Source organism: Pongo abelii, chromosome 17 (assembly GCF_028885655.2).
Source record: "Pongo abelii isolate AG06213 chromosome 17, NHGRI_mPonAbe1-v2.0_pri, whole genome shotgun sequence".
Taxonomy (NCBI): domain Eukaryota; kingdom Metazoa; phylum Chordata; class Mammalia; order Primates; family Hominidae; genus Pongo; species Pongo abelii.
The window spans coordinates 95,320,802-95,343,231 of record NC_072002.2 but is presented as its reverse complement, the minus strand read 5'-3'; the positions used below and the strand labels follow the sequence as shown (position 1 = coordinate 95,343,231).

At 42.6% G+C, this 22,430-nt stretch overlaps 1 protein-coding gene across 4 annotated transcripts in view; it reads right to left on the bottom strand.

The window, feature by feature from the left end:
* Window positions 1-794: 794 nt before the first annotated feature.
* Window positions 795-22,430, bottom strand: part of ADNP2 (ADNP homeobox 2) — a 40,155-nt gene continuing 18,519 nt past the window's right edge. For 2 of the 4 annotated variants that reach the window (XM_063716979.1, XM_002828343.6), the window contains exons 3-5: window positions 16,797-16,886; window positions 1,803-14,386; window positions 795-1,503 (exon numbers count right to left, since the gene is read on the bottom strand). In XM_063716979.1, the coding sequence (XP_063573049.1) occupies window positions 11,207-14,386; window positions 16,797-16,886 (3,270 nt within the window). In that variant the 3' untranslated portion in view covers window positions 795-1,503; window positions 1,803-11,206. Of the gene's footprint in view, window positions 14,387-16,796; window positions 16,887-22,430 lie in introns of all 4 variants that reach the window. The other 2 variants (XM_063716980.1, XM_009252500.4) reach the window with 2 other exon arrangements.

Here is a 22,430-nt window from a genome sequence, read left to right as displayed (position 1 = left end):
CAAACTTCAAGAACATTGTTATGAGGACAGGGTGGAGGAGTTGTCCCTGTCCTGCACACTTTTTGTTAATTCCTTGCCCTTATGTTTCAAAAGTAACAAAAACATTAATTGCCTAGAACTTTGCTGTTGCAGTGATCAACAACCAATCAGATGACCCACTTTTTTTGAACTTTGATACTTGCACAATCTAGCAGCACCTAATTTCAACAATGACAGCAACAACTTTATATACAATAAATTAATGGGTAAATGGGGTTAATCACTTTTTCCAACTGGTAGCACTGTTAAGTGGGACACCACTTATATTTTGAGGACTAAATGCACATTCATTTTTAAAATTTAAAATATAAAAACACAACAAAATCACTCCTCGTCTCACCACCCACATAAATACTTTATACTTGGGTCCTCCTGGCACCCCATACATTCCAAATATTAATTAAAAGCAAATCAGTACTCACTTCTGGGTGTAAGCACTCTAGAAATATATTTTGGGCTCTTAGTTGACCTGTTTACCGAGATTCCTGGGCACAATCATTCTTTTGCACACACACACTGTCCTGTTTACCTATGATTTGAAAACGCCTTATGACCAGAATATGTGTAACAATAAATCATTTTGGAGGTCTGTGTTTGAATGGACCTTAAAAGATTGCATGGTTTGATACCGTCTGCTGACCACACCCAGGGAGCATTAATTTCTCACCATGAATGAGGCTGGTTCCTAGTTGAAAACGGAAATGACTAGAGTGTTCCAATGGGAGGGAGAGGGCAATAAGGTCTGAGTGACAAGCAAGCGTGGATATGAAATTTAATATCCAAAAGAAAGGCACAGAATAAAAAGTCCCAGGCAGAAGGCAACAAGCCTTTCCAGGTAAGACGGGACCTGTGCTGATGGGACCTCAGAAGGGCTTAAAGAACGAGACTGACACTGCGCCTGGAGACAAACGGAGCTGGTGCAACGGGAGCAGAAGTCTCAGCTCTCACCTGGCACCTCAGGAGAGGCACAGCAGCCATCACGGGGTCCCGGCACCCCTGAGCCAGGAAGGGCTGGCTCTTCTTCCGTCCTCTGTCCTGGGGGCCCAGAGGCCTTGAGCTGGGGGAGGGAGAGGTTCGCGCTGCCATGGCTTGGATGGGCTTAGAGATGTAAACTTGGAGTGAGTCTGAAATAATGTACGTGTGAACGCAGGCGTGGCTGAAGGCCGCGTGCTCCAGAACCACTGGCGTCCTCTTACCCGAAATTCAGTCCCCACCCTTTCTGACCTCTTTCAGCAGCAGTTCCCCATTCCGGGGCCACCGTGCGATTCTGCAATCACTTCTGCAGCAGCTTTCAAACTGGATCTTGTAATTCATTTGGGCTTCAAGACTGCACCTACTTTGAAATGATCTCATTTCTTAACTCTCCTTACCTTTCTTTAATTTTCTACCCTTCCCAGATTGAAGAACATTGCTGGAGAATGTGAAAGTCAAATACGAGTTGAATCACTGCCTGGTTTCTGTCACCTGTGGAAATCACAGCCACGTTTCACTCCCGGAGTGAGGGCAGCACCAGTGCGGCTCAGCTTCTCCCATCTGGGATCGTTGGGGAGTTCTGTGGGGAGCACTGAGTCTCCTCAGGAGCATCCCCTTTCCTTTCTAGGAGAGTTGTTATCACACGGTTAAACATTTTATAGCATTTTCATCTCCATCCTGAGGTAGCAGATGCTAGGAACGGAGTCCAGATCCCCAGCCTAATCTGCCTCTCCCAGCAATGGCCTCGCGTCCTAAGAAAAGCCCTTTACCCTGAGGCCACAAGTACTCACCCTGAGGAGATGCAGCCTGATCTGCCTCCAGTACAGGACTCAGAATGATGCAAGGCTGGTGAGCCCCCAAACTGGACTTAGCCTCGGAGGGCTCCTGGCTTTTCCCAGAAAGATTTCTTCCCCGCTGCTCGTGGGCGGCAGCTTCTAGTCCCGCTGAAGCGCAGGAGCAACCACAGTGACCCCAAAGGCAGTGCGCCCAGGGCAGCAGCTGACAGGACAGGGCTGCACTCACATTTATACCCACTGTTAATTACATGCAAACTGACAGATTTTGCAGAGATTTCTGGAATAAGTGCGGTAACTTTCGGCCGTCAGGGTGTTGCCATGGAAAGAGGGCGGCAACTTCCGGGTGTTGCCATGGCAATGGTAAACTGACAGGGCAAGGGTGGGCGGGTCTTACGGAAAGCTGCTTCCCGCGTCCCGCCTCTACCTCAATAGCGGAATCAAAAGATGAGCACCCCCTCAAGTGCCAAACATGCAAGATACATCATCTTAGAAACAATATTCTGTTGAAACATCAAAAGCATCACGCATTTCTCACTGAAACTCGCCTTGTTGAAAGAAGCCTCATCCGCCGTCCAGCCACAGCGCAGTCCTGTCCGCTCTCCTCCCTCGGCCGCCTTGTCCCAGGGAGGCAGAGAGATGCGTTCGGAGGCGGCGGCCCCTGCCCAGGCCGGACGTCCAGGGGGCCCGGGCCGAGCTGCGGCCGTGAGCTCGGGGGTGGCCAAGGCCGCGTGGCTGCCGGTTGCGCTGCCATTGTAGACGTTTCCAACACGCTTTAAAACGCACGCACACAGGCACCACAGCGCGGAGCTCCACTCTTCCTGTCGGGCTTCACAAATGACACGAACGAAACACAAAACCCACCAGATTTATCGAGTTGAATTGATGATTACTTCTACTTAGCAACTTATACCAACTAAGAAACAAGCATCCTATAGGATACTCAGTTGGCCAGGCACAGTGCCTCACGCGTGTAGTCCCAGCACTTCGAAAGGCCGAGCCCGGAGGAGCGCTTGAGCCCGAGAGGCGGAGGCTACGGTGAGCCGAGATCACACACACCACTGCACTCCAGCCTGGGCGACAGAGTGAGACCCTGTCTCAAGAAAAAAATTTAATGAAATTATCAAGTTAATAACGAATGCTATTCTTTGCAGAGTTCTTAAAAACTGTTAAAGATTCTATTCATAAATGCACCAACTTAGTTAATCCTATTTATTACAAATCAAAGCTTTAGACAGGAGTCTTGACTTTCTAACTAGAATTAGAATTGATGAGTTTTGGGGGATGTTAGATAAGGTATGTTTGGTTTATATCTCTAATACTGCTGTAATTTAAACACTAAGATGCAGCAATGAAGTTGCCAAGATACTTGGATTTTTAATTGGTCTATTCAAATATCCAGATGCCAACTGAATTCACAGCAGAAAAAAAGCTATTTGATTTACTCTATTTTCATTTTGGGTTATGATTGTGTCCATTAGCGCCTGGCAAGTAAATATTAGAATTTAAATCTCTAGGGCAGTTCAGGCTTTTGGTCAACAGCTATGTAACACCAACTCACATAGGGGCTGTAGATAAAATGGGACGAAATCAACAGAAAGGGCTTGGAAGCAATCTAAACAGATTCAAGCCTGCCATACCCCCAAGAGCCCACAGTGATGACAGATTAATCCACCTGAACTCTTCTGGTCCAGCGTTAATGACTGATTTCAACAAATTTTAGAAACCTATATATATGAAAGTAGTAATGAAGATCACATTTTACCCAAAATGATGTAGAGTCAGAGTAACATGCTTTAATCTCACCCTTTATTCTTAGGTTTTAGATTTGTGGTACTCCCCTGATCTCGTAAATGAAAGGGTACTGTACACCTCTGCTAAGGCCACTGAAACAAAGCAGACACACAGGGTCAACTTGGAAAGATTCAAATGAACTCAATACAAAAAAATCACAAGGGACATAACCAGCTCAGCAGCTACTTCACTGTGTTCAACAGTTGAAGCACCTCATCGTGTAATTTTATCAGGCCGCAAGTTGCCCTTTATATTTCATTAGCATCTTTCTACTACTGGAAATGTTATCTAAAGTCAATATAAACTTTAATAGGAGATAAATGTATGTGGTAATATAACCAGGGAAATTTGGTCCAAGATACTTTACTGCTTTAGGAAGAAAGGTCTGCAGTATTAGCCCTATGGTAAAATATTTATACTATTGCTGATCGAGTATGTATACTCTATAATCTTAAGTTATATGCACAAACGTTTTAACAGTGAGAAAACACTGTTGGAAGCATATAACATTGCCAAATGTAGGTGGCAGCTTAACCTTTAAGTTAATGGATGGTAGATTTTAAATAAAAGCAATCATTCTGGCACGTTCTTCCTGGTGATCTCTTCTGCACATCACTTCTCCGGAGGGCTACCATAGGCAGAAAGACCTTGTTACAGAGAGATGTAAAGAGGGCAAACTTATCAAGACAGTTACGCTAATCTCCGAAGTCTGAGTTCAAATGATCTGGACTTTATATTAGAAAGCAAAAAGACATCTAGTCCCGCTCAGGAATACGCTGTTTTCTGAACTCTGAATCTGCCTGTCCAGTCTTTACCTGCAGCCACCATGACAACCCTTCAGGAGAGCAGGGTGTGGCATCAATGAATTTGCAGATCACTGCAGGTAAGCAGCTTGCTAATTAACTGTTCAGGAAATGGCAAAGATCCAGTCCCCACTTCTAGCACATGGAAAATAAACATGATTATACTGAAAACATCTTTTAAGAAACACAGAAGGAATCATCCTACTGCTCCCACCCCCACTTTTTGTAAACGGAAAAGCAGGCCAAGGGAGCAAGAACTTGGCATGGGTTCTCAGATGTAGAAGCTTATGTAGTCATAGTCACAACTTCTTTAGTGTTGAGAAATTAGACGGAGGATATTGTTAAATTTTACCAAGTCCTTCAGACATTATGGGTAAGTATTTTGACCCTGGAAACTAGAAGTTTAATTTAGACAAATCCATGTGCATTCTAAAAACGTTTTTAAGGATTTCTAAGGACTCAAATAGGTAAGAACTGATGGACATGGTGATGTCCCTAGACAGTCTAACTTTATTACTAACCAGATTTCATACTGAACTTTGTTTTTCATAAGATACTGAACTGAAACCATGTTTAGCATCTTAGTAGCAACACATCTATTTTTAGTATCTCAACTTTTACCCTAATTTATCAAACCAGTTAAACATGGAATATTATATCAAAGCAAAAAACAAAAACAAAAACCGATGCTATAAATAGCTAGGAAATGGCTGGAAAATGTACAGCACTGGGTGTTGATCTATATGTATTCTGCTCACTTCTCAATTAGGAGCTTATTAGACAAAGATGATCACTACTATCACCTATGAATAAAAAAATGAAGTCAGAAGTGAAGTCGTTTGTGACTAGGAAACGGGGTACAGAGAACCACTGTAAATACAATGTGCAGTTCTGGGATGAGGTTATCAATTTTCTAACAACATGTGAGACATAACCAGAGGAGTGCCAGCCTTAGAACCAACACAATTAGACACCCAAGCTGCTTCATCCCAAAGGGGTCGTGGGGCTGGAACAGAGCAGGGCTGAACTTGGAATTCCCAAGTGCATTCCAAAAATCCTTGCCCTCCCCTTCAATTCTGTCCTCTCCTTTCGTGTAGTCTTATTGATATATTTAATCACTTGAAAGCACATATAAAACCTAGAAAAATGTTTTAATAGCCAAAAATGACCTTCTCTAAAAAATCCTTAATCTCTTTAAAATGACCTCTTATAAATTCCCAGTTATTTTCATAAGTTGTTTTCCACAATATAATAACAAACAGTGGATGAATCTCCCATCCTTTTTAGGACCAAAGATCACTTTCCTTGTTGTAATGAGACCTCCAATCTGGACCTACACAGGGACTCTTCCAAGCATTTGTAGCTTATAAGAGTCCAAATTTGGGATCCTAATTACATATATGTGATGCTTGGAGTTTGAATTGTTTTTATTTTCAGCAAACTATCTTGTGTGGTTTTTCCATATATTCAGTCTTCCCATTCTAAACAAGCTGCTTGGTAGCAGGCCAGGAAGTCCAACGAGTGAATGCATCTGTGACTCTCACAGGACGTTTTTATGAATTTTATGACTCTTTCAAGATATACATACATCTAACACAGAAAGATTACTGTCAGAAAAACCACTGAACCACTAAAGCCTTATGATTCATTGCTAATGTTCTATTTTTTTAGTACACTTTTAGGTGAATGACAAATTATTTAACATTAAACTTTCCATATCATGGGTTCAAAACTGTAGGAAACTACACAATTTCTGGAAAAAAAATACATTGATTCATTGCAATTAATTCTGAATTTGTATTTGAAAGTATGACCTCACAGCTTAGTTTGCATACAGCAAACATGTCTATGTGGCTGCCAAAGTTTAGTTTACACTTTAAATATCTTAAATTCTTATCGGAAAGTTGCCTTCTGAAAAGGATTTCATGTATTTTCTTTTTTAAAAGAAATAATGTTTAGTTCAGAGATGAGAAGGCAAAAAAAAAGAAATCATGTTGCTGGTGATGAGCAAAATGAAGATAAGTGGGTCCGGAGCACCCTCTTTAAAAGGCCATGAAGAACAACACTAGCTACTGTTTAGCAACCTTACATATATTTTTCCTCTCAAAATGCACAGCTGAATCATTTGCGTGAATGACTGGTATTAGTATTTGTTTTGAACTGGACACCATGATGGGCCTAAAGATCCCTTTCAGACACCACAGGCTCTGGCATTTAATCTACTTTAAAGGTGGTCTCCTAGACAGCAGTCCCCATATAAGCATAGGTCTTTGAGGTTGGTAGTGTAAGTACATTCTCATTTTAACTCTCTATTATGAAAAATCTGATAATATTCTAGACTTTAACATTTTTCCAACCTTCTAGGTCACATATTTACACTTTTTACCCAAGGGAGTTCATGGATCATAAATTAAGAAACTCCTGAGTTTAGGATCTGAAGAACGTGAAGTGCTGGGTAATGTATTTTTAGGCACATTCACAAAATGTGAAGACAGCTTCCCTACATAACCTCTATAGTGCTAAAATGATATTTAAACTTGTAGTTAATATTAAAGACTTAGTACTTAGGACAAATGATCAAAAATCAGAATTCTAAAGCTGTGATGTAGCATCTGCACAACAGAAAGCCGAACTTGCAGAGAAGCCTAAGTTAGCAGGTGTGCTACAAAGTAAGCCCTTATCATCAGAAACATTTCACATTTACTTTCACCACCTATGAAAAGAAATTAGCTTGAAGAAACTGGACACTTAATAGCCGTAAGAGAAATTTCCAGCAGTACTTCATAGATGGCAATTTTGTTCCTTAGTTCATGAAAATTCAGCAGAGAGAATCTAAACAGCAAAACTACATGCGTTTTTTATCGTTTTTTCACTAACTCAGGACTATCATTCTTCGTCACTAATATATTGTCACTATCAAATTTAACATGCAAAATGTTTAGAATGGCACCTGGCACATAGGAACTGCTCTGGTAACCATCTCTATGTTGTTATTGTTGACAGCACCACCAGAAAAAGGATGTCTAGGATCAGGATGCCCTATTCACCCTGATACCCAAAGGGCAATGTACAGGTCTAATGATAATATTGTACCACTGATAAGCAACATGTCTTCCTGGGCAAACTGAAATTTGAGTGGAGTGACGAGCTTGTCCCCTCTGCCTAAGAGGTTCCTTTTTAGCACTGAAGTCTAGAGAAATCACTCAAGTTCTTGGCAAACTGGAACAGCTAGCCAACTCTGCCTCTGAGCTTGTTTCTTCCTCTGTAAAACACAGACAACTTAATACCTATAGGGTTATTGCGAGATTTAAATGGGATAATACATGTTAGAAGCCACTCAGCTATCACTCTAGCACTGTCCACCCTCACAGGCCTCCACCTCAGGCAAGTCATTTACCTCCATGCCTCAATTTCCTCAGGTGTGAGAGGAGACTACCACTCACTCTGTAGGACTAAACGTGAGAACGCATGCTGATGGCCATGCCACAGGCACAGGAGGCAGCAAGGATGACTATCATCAAGTATGCAGCCCCTTTCCTAGCAATATCAAGCAGTTAGTACATGTGTGCTATTTTCTAAAAAGACCTTGAAAATTAGGACAGTTCTGGGGCTAAGTTTTCTTAATTAATGCTTAATTAACGCTTAATTAACTGCTGCTTTGTTTAGTGAATCTAAGACACTGCACACAACAGTCATCAGACTAAAATAGCTGCTAAAAAAGGGTAACAGAGGCCCAGCCTGGTGGCTCATGCCTGTAATCCCAGCACTTTGGGAGGCTGAGGGGTGGCAGCATGGCTTGAGGCCAAGAGTTCAAGCCCAGCCTGGGCGACACAGCAAAACTCCATCACTACAAAAACTGTTTAAAATAATCTGGGCATGATGGGTAGGCACCTCAGCTACTTAGAAGGCTGAGGCAGGAGGATAGCTTGAGGCCAGGAGTTCGAGACTGCAGTGAGCTATGATCACACCACTGTATTCCAGCATGGGCACCACTCAAGATTCTGTCTACAATAAAAAATTTTTGGCCAGGCATGGTGGCTCATGCCTGTAATCCCAACACTTTGGGAGGCCTAGGCGGGCATATCACTTGAGGTCAGGAGTTAAAGACCAGCCTGGCCAACATGGTGAAACCCCGTCTACAATAATTAGCCAGGCGTGGTGGCATGAGCGCCTATAATCCCAGCTACTCGGGAGGCTGAGGTGGAAGAATCGCTTGAACCCAGGAGGCAGAGGTTGCAGTGAACCGAGATCATGCCACTGCACTCCAGCCTGGGAAAAAGAGCGAGACTCTGTCTCAAAAAAAAAAAGAACAGCAACAAAATTCAGAGAAGCTAAAATGGTATGCTATATTTAAATCTGTTTTACCTGAATAGATTTCAAGTGTGTAGTATTTTTAAAGCTGCTGCTACATGCGTAGATTAAATATTTTAAAGTACACAATTTTTTGTATTTAAAAAACTCCTTCCTTCTAAATTTAGTAAGTTTAAACTTTGTTCACAACTATTAATCTGTTACTCATTTTTTTCATTTTCAAATAATAAATTTCTTACATTTGCAAGAACTCCCACATGTGCTTTTTGAAGCTCAGCTTCTATCAAATTTTAATCTCTAATCCTAAAAAACTAGTAACCAGCAACTAGCATAACATTAAAGACAGCATGAACAGTTCTACCACAGCTAAACTGCACCAAGAAATCAGCTCTTTTACCAGGGTTCTGACAAGGAGATTCTGCCCCCCAGGGACCACCTGGCAATGACATTTTTGGTGGCCACAATGGGGAGAGAGTAGGGACATGGGTGCTACTAGTGTCTAACGACACTGCTCAACATCCTACAGTGACAGAACAGCCACCCACCACAAAGAATTACCTGACCCAAAATGTCAGCAGTGCTGAGGCTGGGAAACCCTAACGTACACAACAAAAGAAAGGTGAGGATTCAACCACGCCAGACGGCAGCTGCCTCCTGATCAGCACCTCCTCCACACTGACCCTGAACACAGCCACAGTGAAGGAAACTTCACAACACCGACACCCCAGTTACATACCTTCTTTGGCACTTGGGGGGCTACCAGTATAGAATCATCAGGAATCTGTAGTTACACCTATTTTGTGACCCCAGTAATTAGGCCTTTTGGGTTATGTTCTTATTTTCACAAAAATGACAGGTAAGTTTTTTTTAGAAAATAAATGTGGTATCTATTCCCATATAGAGGTTATTCCTATGATTCACAACATTTTAACTTTTAAAAGAATTAAACAGTTCTATTTGCAGCGGTGTAACAAATTTTAATTCAAAATAGACACTCTGAAAACAATAGGTAAAAAAAAAAATAAAGTTCAACAAGCTCTCTTTGAATTTACAACAGAGTACACCAACAATCACAAACCAGTTTCACAACTGCCTCAAATATGCACATTATAGCAATTACATGCAAGTATTATATTTTTTAAAATCCACATAGTAACGTTATGTTTCTCAGAGGCTGTCACATCCTCCAAATATTTCTACCTAAAGATAGAGTGAAGGGGTTCCTCTGCTGTGTACCACCAGAAATATGACTTACCATCTAAACTGGCTGGTCTCCATGACTGGTTCTGGTGCTTTAAGTTTTAATATCGTGTGGGGAAAAAAACGAGGTTTAACATCCACAGAACAGTGACAACAATGGAGATTCTTTAACAATATGCCATCCCATCCACCCGGACACAGCTTCCAGCCTAAACCAGCTAGAGAAGAGCCCGTTTCCCCACTAAACATGACCTTCAGAAAATGTGGTCAAAGACTTACTGTACCAACCATGGAGACTTAGATCTCAGTCTGTAAACTTCGCCATGTCCCCTGAAACCCTATGCTGAAATTTAAGTTAGTTTCCACACTCAGGGGCAATAATCTTATTCCTGAGTATCATAGTCCTTCCCTTTCACTAGTTTATGAGTAGTTAAGTTAGGAGAAGAGTTTTGGGGTGTATTCTTTCAATGTTTATTCTAAAGGCACTAAAAATTTATTGTTTTACCTCTGAACGCAGAAATGACTTCGCATATCAAAAGAAAGGGAAAATCTACACTGAAAAATATTTCTGCATCTACAGAATAAATTTATTTGTAAAATAACTCTTGATTTATGAGCTACATACCAGCATACCAGATGTCATATTCAGTCTACTTTTAACAAATAAAAACATTTGATTTTCTATGAGTTATGGTTAAAAAAAAAAAACAGCTATTGGAATAAACCTAAAAAAATACAGATCAAAATTATAATCTATAAGCAAAGATCTTACAAAGAAATCAGCGTAAGTTAATGCAGTGCATCCTCAAGGAGCCTTATACATACATCACAGGGTTTGCACCCATTATCTCTGAACACTCACTGTACCATGTGCTGCTACAGGGAAAGCTGAAGGAGATCGATGCTTCCACTCACAGTTAAATCAAGTATTCTGAAAAAGGCTAAAATGTCCTTAATGAAAAAGCAAATTATTTATAGATTTCAGTTTCTTATCATACGATACTGACACTACTGGGAAAACAAGGCGTGCATGAAATATCAAAACATTTCATTTACATGACAGAGAAAAAAACCTGAAAACTGTTACAAATCAAACTGCAGGAAACAATAGATGTGAAATAACTACTGGCTTCCTGGTAACAGGGGTCTCTCCAGCACCTGAAGTAACTCTGCAGAGCAGCACAGTGACCACTGAGGTTGATTCACCAACACAGTGAGGACAACACTGTGAAATTTCAACTGAAAAAAATCTATCTACTACTTTAGAGTTACTTTTTTTTTTTTTTGCAAGTTTTATGGTTCATATTCAAAGTTCAATCTATGTTTCACATTTTTAAGTTCAGACATATCAAAGCCTAAAAGTACAGAAGGCTTGTGATTTTTTATTGCTTTCATGCAAATATACCTTCTTTTTCCAAAAAATGAAGCCACATCAATTTTCCACACCCAAAAGAGTGAGGACAACAGTTCTATTTCCTTTTTACTAGGATATGGTTTCTTATGGAAATAATCTTTAAGAAATTGCTTCTTTTCTTCATAAGAACGGCCTTCATATTTTTTAGGATCTAATGCTAAAATCTGAAGAGCCTCATCCTTGACAATAGGTCCCTCTGTTCTGCTTTCATTCCTTTGTCTTTTAAAAGGCACAACACTCGTCACCTTTTCTGGACCTGGGGCTGCATCGGCATTTAGGATGGGAGGCTGCTCCTCCCCATGCCGCTGGTCTTCGGCCCCTAAGTGGCCATCAGGCAGCTTTCTCTTAACAGAAAAACTGGAATCATGTATCACTTCACCATTGACTAAAAGCAGTTCACTGTTCTGAATAAAATCCGGCTGGACTTGTAGGCCTGAGCTGCTGTCCTTAGGAGCACTTCTGCAGCGCACCAAATGGACGGCGATGGCAGCCAGGGTCATATTTCCAGTGTAGACCCCACAGCAGTGGATGCACTTGAAGGCAGGAGACTTCAGGACCGTGTGGACTGTGGGCATGATGTGGTGCCTCTCCTTCAAATGCAGCTCGTAGGCCTCAGTTGTCACAAAGGGGCCAAAGCAAAAGGGGCAGGTGGACACTCGCTTGCCGGTGCTCCCGGGGGTGCCCTCAGCCTGAGGCCTCACCTTCACATACACAGGCACCAGTGACTTGGAGTGTATCCCAGCCAGGATTGCCAAGTAGACTTCCCGCTCCCCAAGCTTCTCCTTTGGCAATATGGTAATGAAATCAAGGTGGGGAAAGAGCAGGTTGCCATTGGCATCGACATCCAATTGAAAACCTCTGTTGCTATAATCCATAGGCAACTTCTTCTTCCCCAGGTGCCTATTCCTGCTGTGCTCTGAAAGACCTTTGATATCATGGAAGGTGCATGGACAGAACAAGCACCCCAAGCCATGCATCAGCAAGTGGTGTATAAGCTCCTCCTCAGACACCAAGCACTTACAAGACAGACATCGCACCGTTTTCTCTCTCATCCACTTTAGAAATGGTGCACACGCTGCCAGTTTTTCAGGCTCAAGTTTCTCGCCAGACTTGGACTCGCTGTGCTTATGCGCTACCTCCATGTGGACCTGGTAGACATTGGACGGAAAGAGCTCATTGCAGACGGGGCAGGTCTTCCACTGCTTGGCCTGTTTGAGCACCTGGTTTGTGTCTGCTGCAGAGGAGGAGGCCTGAACAAACACGCTCTGAGCAGCATTCACCAGCACTGGAGGAGAGGGCATGCCGGGCATGGAACTGGCCACTGGTGCAGCTGCACCTGACGGCAGGAGCTGGATGGGCATCTGGGGCGGAGCGACAGTCGCAAGGCCTCCGGGGGGAACTGGCAGAGTGACAGACACGGGGGCCAAAGTGTAGGTTGGAATCCCATTCACTTGTTTCCCTGTAGGGATGAGCTGTCTGAGAATAGAGCCTGATGTTAGGAAGGTGGTGTTCTGCGAAGCACCAGGTCTCACTGGCTGATTCACAGGCAGAATGTTGGTGCCCACAGTCTGGTTGAGTTGCAAGACCCCAGGCCTCACTGGCTGGCCCACAGGAAGAACTCCCGACACAACAGGCTGACTAAGCTGCAGAACCCCAGAATTCACACCCTGGTTTACAGGCACAACAGCTGAGGAGGAGACTGTCTGGTTGGGAGAAAGAAGCCCAGACGGGACCACCTGGCCTGCAGAGAGAACCCTCAATGGGGCTGTCTGGCCAGGGGGAAGAACCCGTGATGGAGCTGTCTGGCCCACAGGGAGAACTCCTGACTGGACCATCTGGCCAGTAGGAAGAACCCCAGAAGTTGCTGTTTGCCCAGGGATAACCCCTGCAGGAGTCATCTGGCCTGCAGGAAGGACTCCAGACGGGACCGCCCGACTCACAGAAAGCACCCCTGGCGAGACAGCCTGCAGGACCCCGGGGGTGACAGAGGGGCTAACAGGAAGAACACCAGGCCCAACAGGTCTGTTTATGGGTCCCACAGGCTGGGTGAGGGGTAAAACCCCAGGGCGAACAGTCTGATTTATGGGGAGGACACTAGTTCCAACAGACTTATTGACAGGTCCGACTGGCTGACTCAAGGGCAACACAGGAGGATTCACAGACTGATGAAGTGGAACCCCATGAGAAAGAAAGACAGGCTGAGGTGCTGGGGGCTGCAGGGTGAGGCTGTTCTGGCCCACAGGCAGAGGGCTGGAGACCAGAGTCATGTGGGATTGGCCAGCAGCAGTGGGGGAATGAGTGAGGCTTCCAGGGGCACCCTGGGCCACAGTCACTGGCTGTCCTGCGGCTGGGCTTGGACTGTTCTGTGGCAAAGCAAGATGGAAGCAAGGAGGCGGCGCTGCAGCGCTTGGAGCATTGCCATTTGCTGGTGCAGCCAAATGTGCCGCTGGTTTTGGAGCAATGTGCGTTTGCTTCAAGAGTCCAGTCCTCTTAATATGTTCTGAAATCACAGATCTAAGCTTATTCTCCAAATCTCTGTGTATGTCTGAAGTCAAAATGTGATACATTAACGCATCCTGGCTGCTGGCATTGGCGTTGCACTTTTTACAGTAATATTTGTCAGGTGGTGGGATCTTCTCTATAGAAACAGTATCGTTAGTTTTCAGTTGCTCACCCATTTCCTCAGTTCTCAGGCCAAAGTAGGAGTTAATTAAGTAGTGAAAATGGGCTACCAGCACATGCTTCTTCATGCTGTAGTACAAAGTGTTTGAAAAGTTACATTTTAGACACGTGAAACTTATCACATCACTCCTAGATGATTTAGTTTCACCTAAAATATTCACTGTGTAGTTCTGGACTTTCCGGACAGGCGCATGGAACATTCTGAAGTGCCTTCCCACAACTTTGGGCTGAGATGCAAATACACAGTTTGGGCAAGGGATCACCAGCTCTTGGTCAATTTCATCTTCATGGTAACGATGTAAATGATTCTTGAATGAAGTAAGCACCTTTGTAGAGTATTTACAGAGGCCACAACAGTATGGCTTTGTTCGATATCTCTGTTAAAAGAAAAGAAAGCCTTAAGCATAATTGAGTAAACTGTCAGATGCTAACCTTCCACAGTCCCTGAGGACTTGATCCCTTTTCTTCTAATGTGCTAGGCATTTAATCTGAGTTAGTGTTTTCTAACCCAGGGGTTGGCAAACTTTTTCTGTGAAGGGCCAGAAAATGATTATGTTAGGATTGTGGGCCATACAGTACAGTCTCTGTGGCAATTACTCAGCACTGCCATTGTTGCACAAAAGTCCCCAAAATAATTTGTAATTTATGTTCTAATAAAACTTTATTTACAAACACCAATTTGAATTTCATATACTTTTCACATGTCACAAAATAGTATTGTCATTTTTTTCTTAAACATTTAAAAGCTTAACAACTATTCCTAGCTCATGGCTCACGGGCTAATTCATACAAATACAGGATTTGGCTCACAACTCATAGTTTGCTGACCCCTGTTCTAAGTCATCCACTAAAACCACAAATATAATTACTTAGTCCTGTACTTTGAATTATTAGTAACAGCATCAATTTTAAAAGCTTCATTAATTTTCTACAAGAGAAAGTTATTTTCTCCCCCTCATCCCATTTCTCTTAATTCCAGTGTTGTTTTTGCTCCAAATTCTAAAACCTCTGGAATTTATCCACAACTAACCTAGCTTTCAAACTGTTAAACCCATCATTACTATCTTTCTACTTCCCCTATTTCTAGAGAAGGTAGGAGCCAAATGGACAGTGTTTGGCCCATGCAGGTACCCAATAAACTATCTGATAAACAGTAAAGACAGTGAGACTAAGCCTAAACTCACACTATGGATGACCCTAAGATAAGGGTAAGGCCACAGAACGCAACACTGACCATATGGAATTTCTATTTAAAGCACATTTTGGGGAATTTAACAAGTTCAGGGCCTAAAAACATATTCATACAACAGGATGCAATCTGTTCTAACATCTAGTAAGATTTGCTGGTTTGCAATAACTTGAGAGCACAGTGAAATCTTTGGTCTCATGACAGAGTCTCGAGAACCCAGCGCTGGTGAAACACAAAACACCTGCTCCCCAGTTCCACAAACAAGGAAGCTAAGACCTAGCTTCATCTAAAGCCCCAGAGCTGGCTGTGGCACTACCACAGTGATCAAGGGTTAATTCTCATCCTTTCCTAAATCTGTGTGCTCATCATCACTCTCTCTCTCACACACATACACACACACTCTTCCATTCTTCAGTATTTTGTTTTTTGTTTTTTTGACAGTCTCACTCTGTTACTGAGGCTGGAGTGCAGTGGCATGATCTCAGCTCACTGCAACCTACGCCATCCCGGTTCAAGCGATTCTCCTGCCTCAGCCTCCTGAGTAACTGGAGTTACATTACAAGATATTTTAAGAATTTGGATGAGAAAAATCAATGGGGCTTGATATTCATGAAGTCAAGATCTGCTAAATGAGGCATCCTGTAGTAGTCACAAGCTGTGCTCAGGTGGAGGAGAACTAAATCACAGTGGTTTCAAGGAATCTTGCATCTCATAGTAGAGATGAGAGTGTCGGGTCAGAGACTGAAAAATGGGTCTCAACAAACCTCTACAAAAAATAAAAATAAAAATAATTAGCTGGGCACGGTGGCATGCACCTGTAGTCTCAGCTACTCAGGAGGCTGAAGTGGAAAGACACTTTGAACCCAGGAGGTCAAGGCTGCAGTGAGCTAAGACTACACCACTGGACTCCAGCCCAGGCAACAGTGAGACCCTGTCCCCCACAAAAAAAAAAAAAAAAATTCTGACAACGACTAATTACTGAAATATGTTAAAGCCCAAATTCCCAAGGCCAGCATGACTTTGACAACAGAAGCTGGTGAGAGGGGACAGCCAAGTCTGGGATGAACTGAGTCTGATACCGAGGAAGGTGCTAACAACTGGTGGCAGAAAAGGTGTCCCAGAAAACATTTTAATGAGAATTCAGCAGTCTGGCTCATGTTTTAGCCTGAATTTGCTTAAAAGTTTGAGGTTTCTAATTACTTAAAATGTTCCTTGATTCAGAGGTCTACATTTTTATTTCAGTTTCTGAAACCAGGATGTACATTCACTGTATGCACTTAATGTAGTGGCATTTTGTTTTACTCAGAACAATTATTAAATCAAACGTCCTTCTTACAGCAATGATATCTTATAATCAAGGACAAACAATAGTTTCACTGCATCACTGTATCAACTCTGCACACAGAAAACTTTCAGAGCATCAGTAACCCTGCCTGACCACACACTATACTTGGTTTCTTGCCACTTCTCTGAAAGGTTGCATTATTCCTCCTCCCCACTCACCAGCAACCCCAATACATGTGATGTTCTTTACACCACATTTACATTCACTGCTCACTTTTGAGGAAACATGAAAAACAAATACAAAAAATACATACCACTTTCTTTCCAGAAGGTTCCCAGAGAGAAACATCTCCCCATGATGTGTTATGAAAGTATTTCTCTCCCGGATCAAAGCCTTTAAGGTCCTTTTAAAAAGGGAGAAAAAAACAGATTATGTAAATTCAGAAGATAAAGAAATATTTAGTTAGAACCTGATGAAATTATAAGGCCGGGCACAGTGGTTCATGCTTGTAATCCCAGCACTTGGGGAGGCTGAGGAGGGTGGATCACTTGAGGCCAAGAGGTCAAGACCAGCCTGGCCAACATGGCGAAACTCCATCTCTTCCAAAAAATACAAAAATTAGCTGGGTGTGGTGGCACACGCCTGTACTCCAAGCTACTCGGAAGGCTGAGGCAGGAGAATTGCTTGAACCCGGGAGGTGGAGGTTGCAGTGAGCTGCACTTAAGCCTGGGAGACAAAGCAGGACACCGTCGAAAAAGAAAAGAAAAAAGAAAGAGAGAGAGAGAGAGAGAGAGAGACAGAAAGAGGGAGAGGGGAGGGAAGAGGGGAGGGGAGAGGGGAGAGGAGAGGGGAGGGGAGAGGGGAGAGAGTGAGAAAGAGAGAGAGAAAAAGAGAGAAAAAAGAGAGAGAAAGAGAAAAGAGGAAGGAAGGAAGGAAGGAAGGAAGGAAAAAGAATAAACCTGATGAGATTACTTGGTACCTAAGAAACCTACAGGGGAAAAGAGAAATGAAAGTATAGTCATCCCTCGGTATCCACAGGGGACTGGTTCCAGAACCACCTGGAGGCACCAAATCCAAGATTGCTCAAGTCTCTTATGTTAAATCGTGCAGTTACTTGCATGTAACCTATGCACATCTTCCTACTTACCTTGTTTAGAGAACAATGACAAGAAAACAAGTCTGTACATGTTCAGTACAGATGCAACCATCCATTTTCTCTCCCAAATATTTTCAACAGACAGTTGGTTTAATCAACAAACGCAGAACCCCTGGATACAGAGGACAGACTATAAAGCTCTCAGCAAGTTTTGACGGAGTACCCTTTAGGTATGAAATCAGAGGAAAAGGTTGAAATAATCCAAGTCAAAATTACAGATTCATAAGAAATAAACAGAGGAGACCTCCCAACAAATAACTATCTACATCCTTTATATGTATGCAAAGCCTAAACTTAAGGATTCTAAAACTCATGTAGCTTCATGAGTACATATAAAGAAACAACAAAGTACTTCAAAGTAAAAGAATCTTCATCTGGGTTGGTTCCAAGTCTTTGCTATTGTGAACAGTGCCGCAATAAACATACGTGTGCATGTATCTTTATAGTAGCACGATTTATAACTCTTCATTTACATTAGTTATTTCTCCTAATGCTACCCCTCCCCCTGCTCCCCACCCCATGACAGGCCCGGGTGTGTGATGTTCCCCACCCTGTGTCCAAGTGAGTTCTCACTGTTCAATTCCCATCTATGAGTGAGAACATGCAGTGTTTGGTTTTCTGTCTTTGCAACAGTTTGCTCAGAATGATGGTTTCCAGCTTCATCCATGTCCCTGCAAAGGACATGAACTCATCCTTTTTTATGGCTGCATAGTATTGGTACATGTATACATATGTAACAAACCTGCATGTTGTGCACATGTACCCTAGAACTTAAAGTATAATTTAATTAAAAAAAAAAAGAATCTTCATCTTGAACACCCTCTTTTAAACTATACCTTACCGCTATTGTTCAATCCATTTGTCTTAGGGAATGAAAGAAAAGTGTATTTTTATCTTACTCTTTAAATATTTTTCAAAGCAGTTAAACAAAGACCTAGAACGTATAGAGGGTTTTTTTCTCAGATGGAATCAATCATTTTTCACTCAAAAAGTTACACTTGCTACAGTGAGAAAATTATGCAAAAGACCTATAGTGTAGACAAGGGTGTCAGGAAAACCTCACAATCAGCTGAAAGAGGCAGTAGTGTGAGAAACACAATGCGTATTGGAGACTCTCAGGGGCAGGTGAACATGGAGAGAAGAGGAGCACGTAGGTCCCAGAAAGGGGTCCAGAGGCCAGATATGCATGAGCCGAGACCTCCCACAGCAGCAGCATCCTCAGAGCAGGGGTTCAACGGCTGACTTCCAAAGCCTGCTGGCAGCAGGTAGGGGAGGGAGGGAAGGTAGAAGGAAGGCCTCCACCTTGCACGCAGGTAAAATGGCCTAAGACAAAATAATTACAAGCTCCACAGAACAGTAATCTACCTCATCCTTTTGTAGTCATCACTAATTCAACTCTCAAATATTTCCTTTTGGACTCTGGGAACCCAACCATGAATAAGACAGATGGGATCCCAACCTCACAGAGTTTCACAATTGAGAAACACAGATATTTTGTAAAATTTTTTTTCACAAGAAACTACTGTCTTTCATGGGTGGTAGGTGCTATGAATAATGACTGTGAAGTGGTAAAGGAGTATAAAGCAGAGAGCTCCAACTATGTCTGCCTGACCTGATGTGGGCGGGGTGGCTGGGGTGGCTAACATGACAGGGAAGGGACAGGAGAGAGAGAAACAACAAGGCCTGGGGCAGAATCCTGATTAAGTGCAGGGCAGCAGAGGGTTTTAAATTAAACTGCTTCAAAAAGTGAAAATCAGACACTAAGTGAGAAGGTGTACAAGAAAAACATTTTCCATTTCTCTCTAAAATTTTAAAGTCCATGTGGCACAAGATTACTTTTCTTCTTTTTCTCTGAGTTGAAAGAAGTAAAAATCTACTCCTGTTTTGCTCTCAGCTACTTCCCAAAGCGTGTAGAAAGTGTACTCATACAAAACACTTGCTTTACCTGTGCAGCATAGCTCACTTATTTAAAAGTGCAAACTGTATTAAGAAGTGAGCATAAAGACGTATCAAGTCCATAATCGCGTGGTATGGACAGTCCTGTGAGGTAACAGGGCATTCAGAATTAGCTCACGACGCCAACTTCAGAACCTACAGAAAAGTACAAGTACAAATGCTCAAAGACAAATGAGACAAATGCTCAAAGAATGGGCCCATCCTCACAGGCCCTTTAGGGGAGGGGTCATGACAAAAGCACCAGGAGCACCTGGATGTTGTAACATTTGAGCATCAGGAAGACAAATGGCTGTAGAGACCCAAACACACGAAGTCACAGGAGAGCCACAGAAGTGCTTAAGAAAGTCAGAAAAAAAGGCATTTCACGAATCACCATTTGGAAAGGTTAACTAACTACTCACTTTGAAAAGTCACAGCTCAAAGGAAAGGATAAAACTATCCTGCCTTTCCCAGATGCACTATATTTCAGAGAAACCAAACAGTCCCAACTGCTGAGTAAAACAAGAGTTTACAGAAGAATGTCTGCTAACAATCTACATGTGACAGAATCAGAAAGACCTCATTCACAGCAAGCCCCCCAATAAAACTACCATCTAGGACCAGGATTATCAACAGGTGTTAAATGCACTGCATTCCAGTCCACAGAAAGAATGTAATGCACACAAAGACCAGACTGCCATCTATTGTATTGAAGCAACAAAATATGACTGGGGTCCCTGAAGTGACACAAGAAGCATAGAACATCATATATATTCTAGCCCAAAATGTTTAACTTGAATCAACTGGGCCTTTCAGTAGAGCTTCTCATTTAAAAGAAGCTCAGGGGACAGGAAACTAAGCTGAAACAACACTACAAGAAAGTACCACACAGATCTGGAAGGAGGGGCATCTCTGCAGGACAAGAGGCTGGTCTGGCCAACAGTCAGGGAAAGCACTGCAAACCCAACCACTAGATGTGACAGGGTCCACAACAAATCCTGGCTTACATAAACCGAGTGTAAAAAATGTTCTGGGGGTCGGGTGTGGTGGCTCACGCTTGTAATCCCAGCACCTTGGGAGACTGAGGTGACTGGATCATCTGAGGTCTGGAGTTTGAGACCAGCCTCGCCACATGGTGAAACCCCGTCTCTACTAAAAATACAAAAACTAGCTGGGCGTGGTGGCAGGTGCTCGTAATCCCAGCTACGTGGGAGGCTGAGGCAGGAGAATTGCTTGAACCAGGGAGGCGGAGCTTGCAGTGAGCCGGGATCTCACCACTGCACTCCAGCCTGGGAGACAGACCGAGACTCCATCTCAAAAAAAAAAAAAAAAAGTTCTGGGTAAAACTGAAGAAATCTGAGTATGGACTGCAAATTAAATAAGGTGACTACGTAATACATAACAAGACAGAACAGAGAAAAGTGAAAAAAGCAAGTGATAAAATAGCTAATCAATACAATCTCATGGTAAGAACAACACACACACAGAAAGAAACAGCTAACAATACGATGTTAATGGTGGCAACTTCTGAATGACAGAAATGTGGCATTTTAAATTTCATTTTCTAATTAGAAACGGTTACCTGCATTTTCAAACATGCACAGATTACAGTATTATTTTTATAACAATGATTACTTTTAAAAAAAGCTACAGAAAAATAGTTAATACAATTACCTTTAACTCTACGCTAGTAGGTGGCTTACCAAGTCAATTCAGAACTAACAAGAAAAAGACAAGTTATTACAAATATTTCTTTATTTTTATTTTTTTATTTTTTTGAGACGGAGTCTTGCTCTGTCGCCCAGGCTGGAGTGCAGTGGTGCAATCCCGGCTCACTGCCGCCTCCACCTCCCGTGTTCAAGCAATTCTCCTGCCTAAGCCTCCCGACTAGCTGGGACTACAGGCACATGCCAGGACGCAGGGCTAATTTTTGTATTTTTAGTAGAGACGGGGTTTCACCATGTTGGCCAGGCTAGTCTTGATCTCCTGACCTCGTGATCCACCCACCTCAGCCCCCCAAAGTGCTGGGGTTACAGGTATGAGCCACCACACCTGGCCAAGTTATTACAAAGATTTCTACTGAAAATTAGGTTATTTTCAGAACTATCTTAAAAGATGAAGTATACAACACACAGGTCCTTTATTCTGATTCCAACAAAGAGCAAACATATCTGAAACAAAGAGAAATAAGCATAAACACTAGGAAACACAAAGGAACTGTAAGTACATCTTAAAAACCAGCACACACAAGAATCTAAGCCCAATTAAAAGATGCTGCTAGAGCAGCAGAAATGAATAAAGAAGGCTAGAATTAACAAGAGCCCCACAGTAATTATGAAATCATTATCACCTGATAGAAAGCAAGAATTCACTATTTCAAAATAGACAAAAGAAGTAAGCTACTATTAAAAAGGGGCATCCCGCCATACTGACCTTGTGATAAATTTGCACAGGGTCTCCCGAAGATTTTTTCTGAGCACTGAGGCTCTCATGTGTGAGAAAACCAGTGGGACTTTTCCACTGGCTCACTAGTGGGTACTAGTGAAAGGAGAAGGTAAAACAACTGTCAAAATGCCAGAGAGTCCACCAGGAGAGGGGAATGACCCCTTAATACAGTGACGTGAGTCAAGCCTTCACAGCAAGGTCTGTCTCCACAGTCCCAGGCTGTCCAGACCCACTCTAGCAATGCTTAAAAATTCCAAGTGCCTTAAACATGTTCTAGAACAAAGCCCAAATATATTTAAAGGAAGCAACAAACTCTAACACCCATAAACACAATGTCCAGTGTGTAGTCAAAAACTGCCAGTCAAAAAACAAAAAACAAAAACTGCCAGTCATACAAAGCAGCAGAAAAAT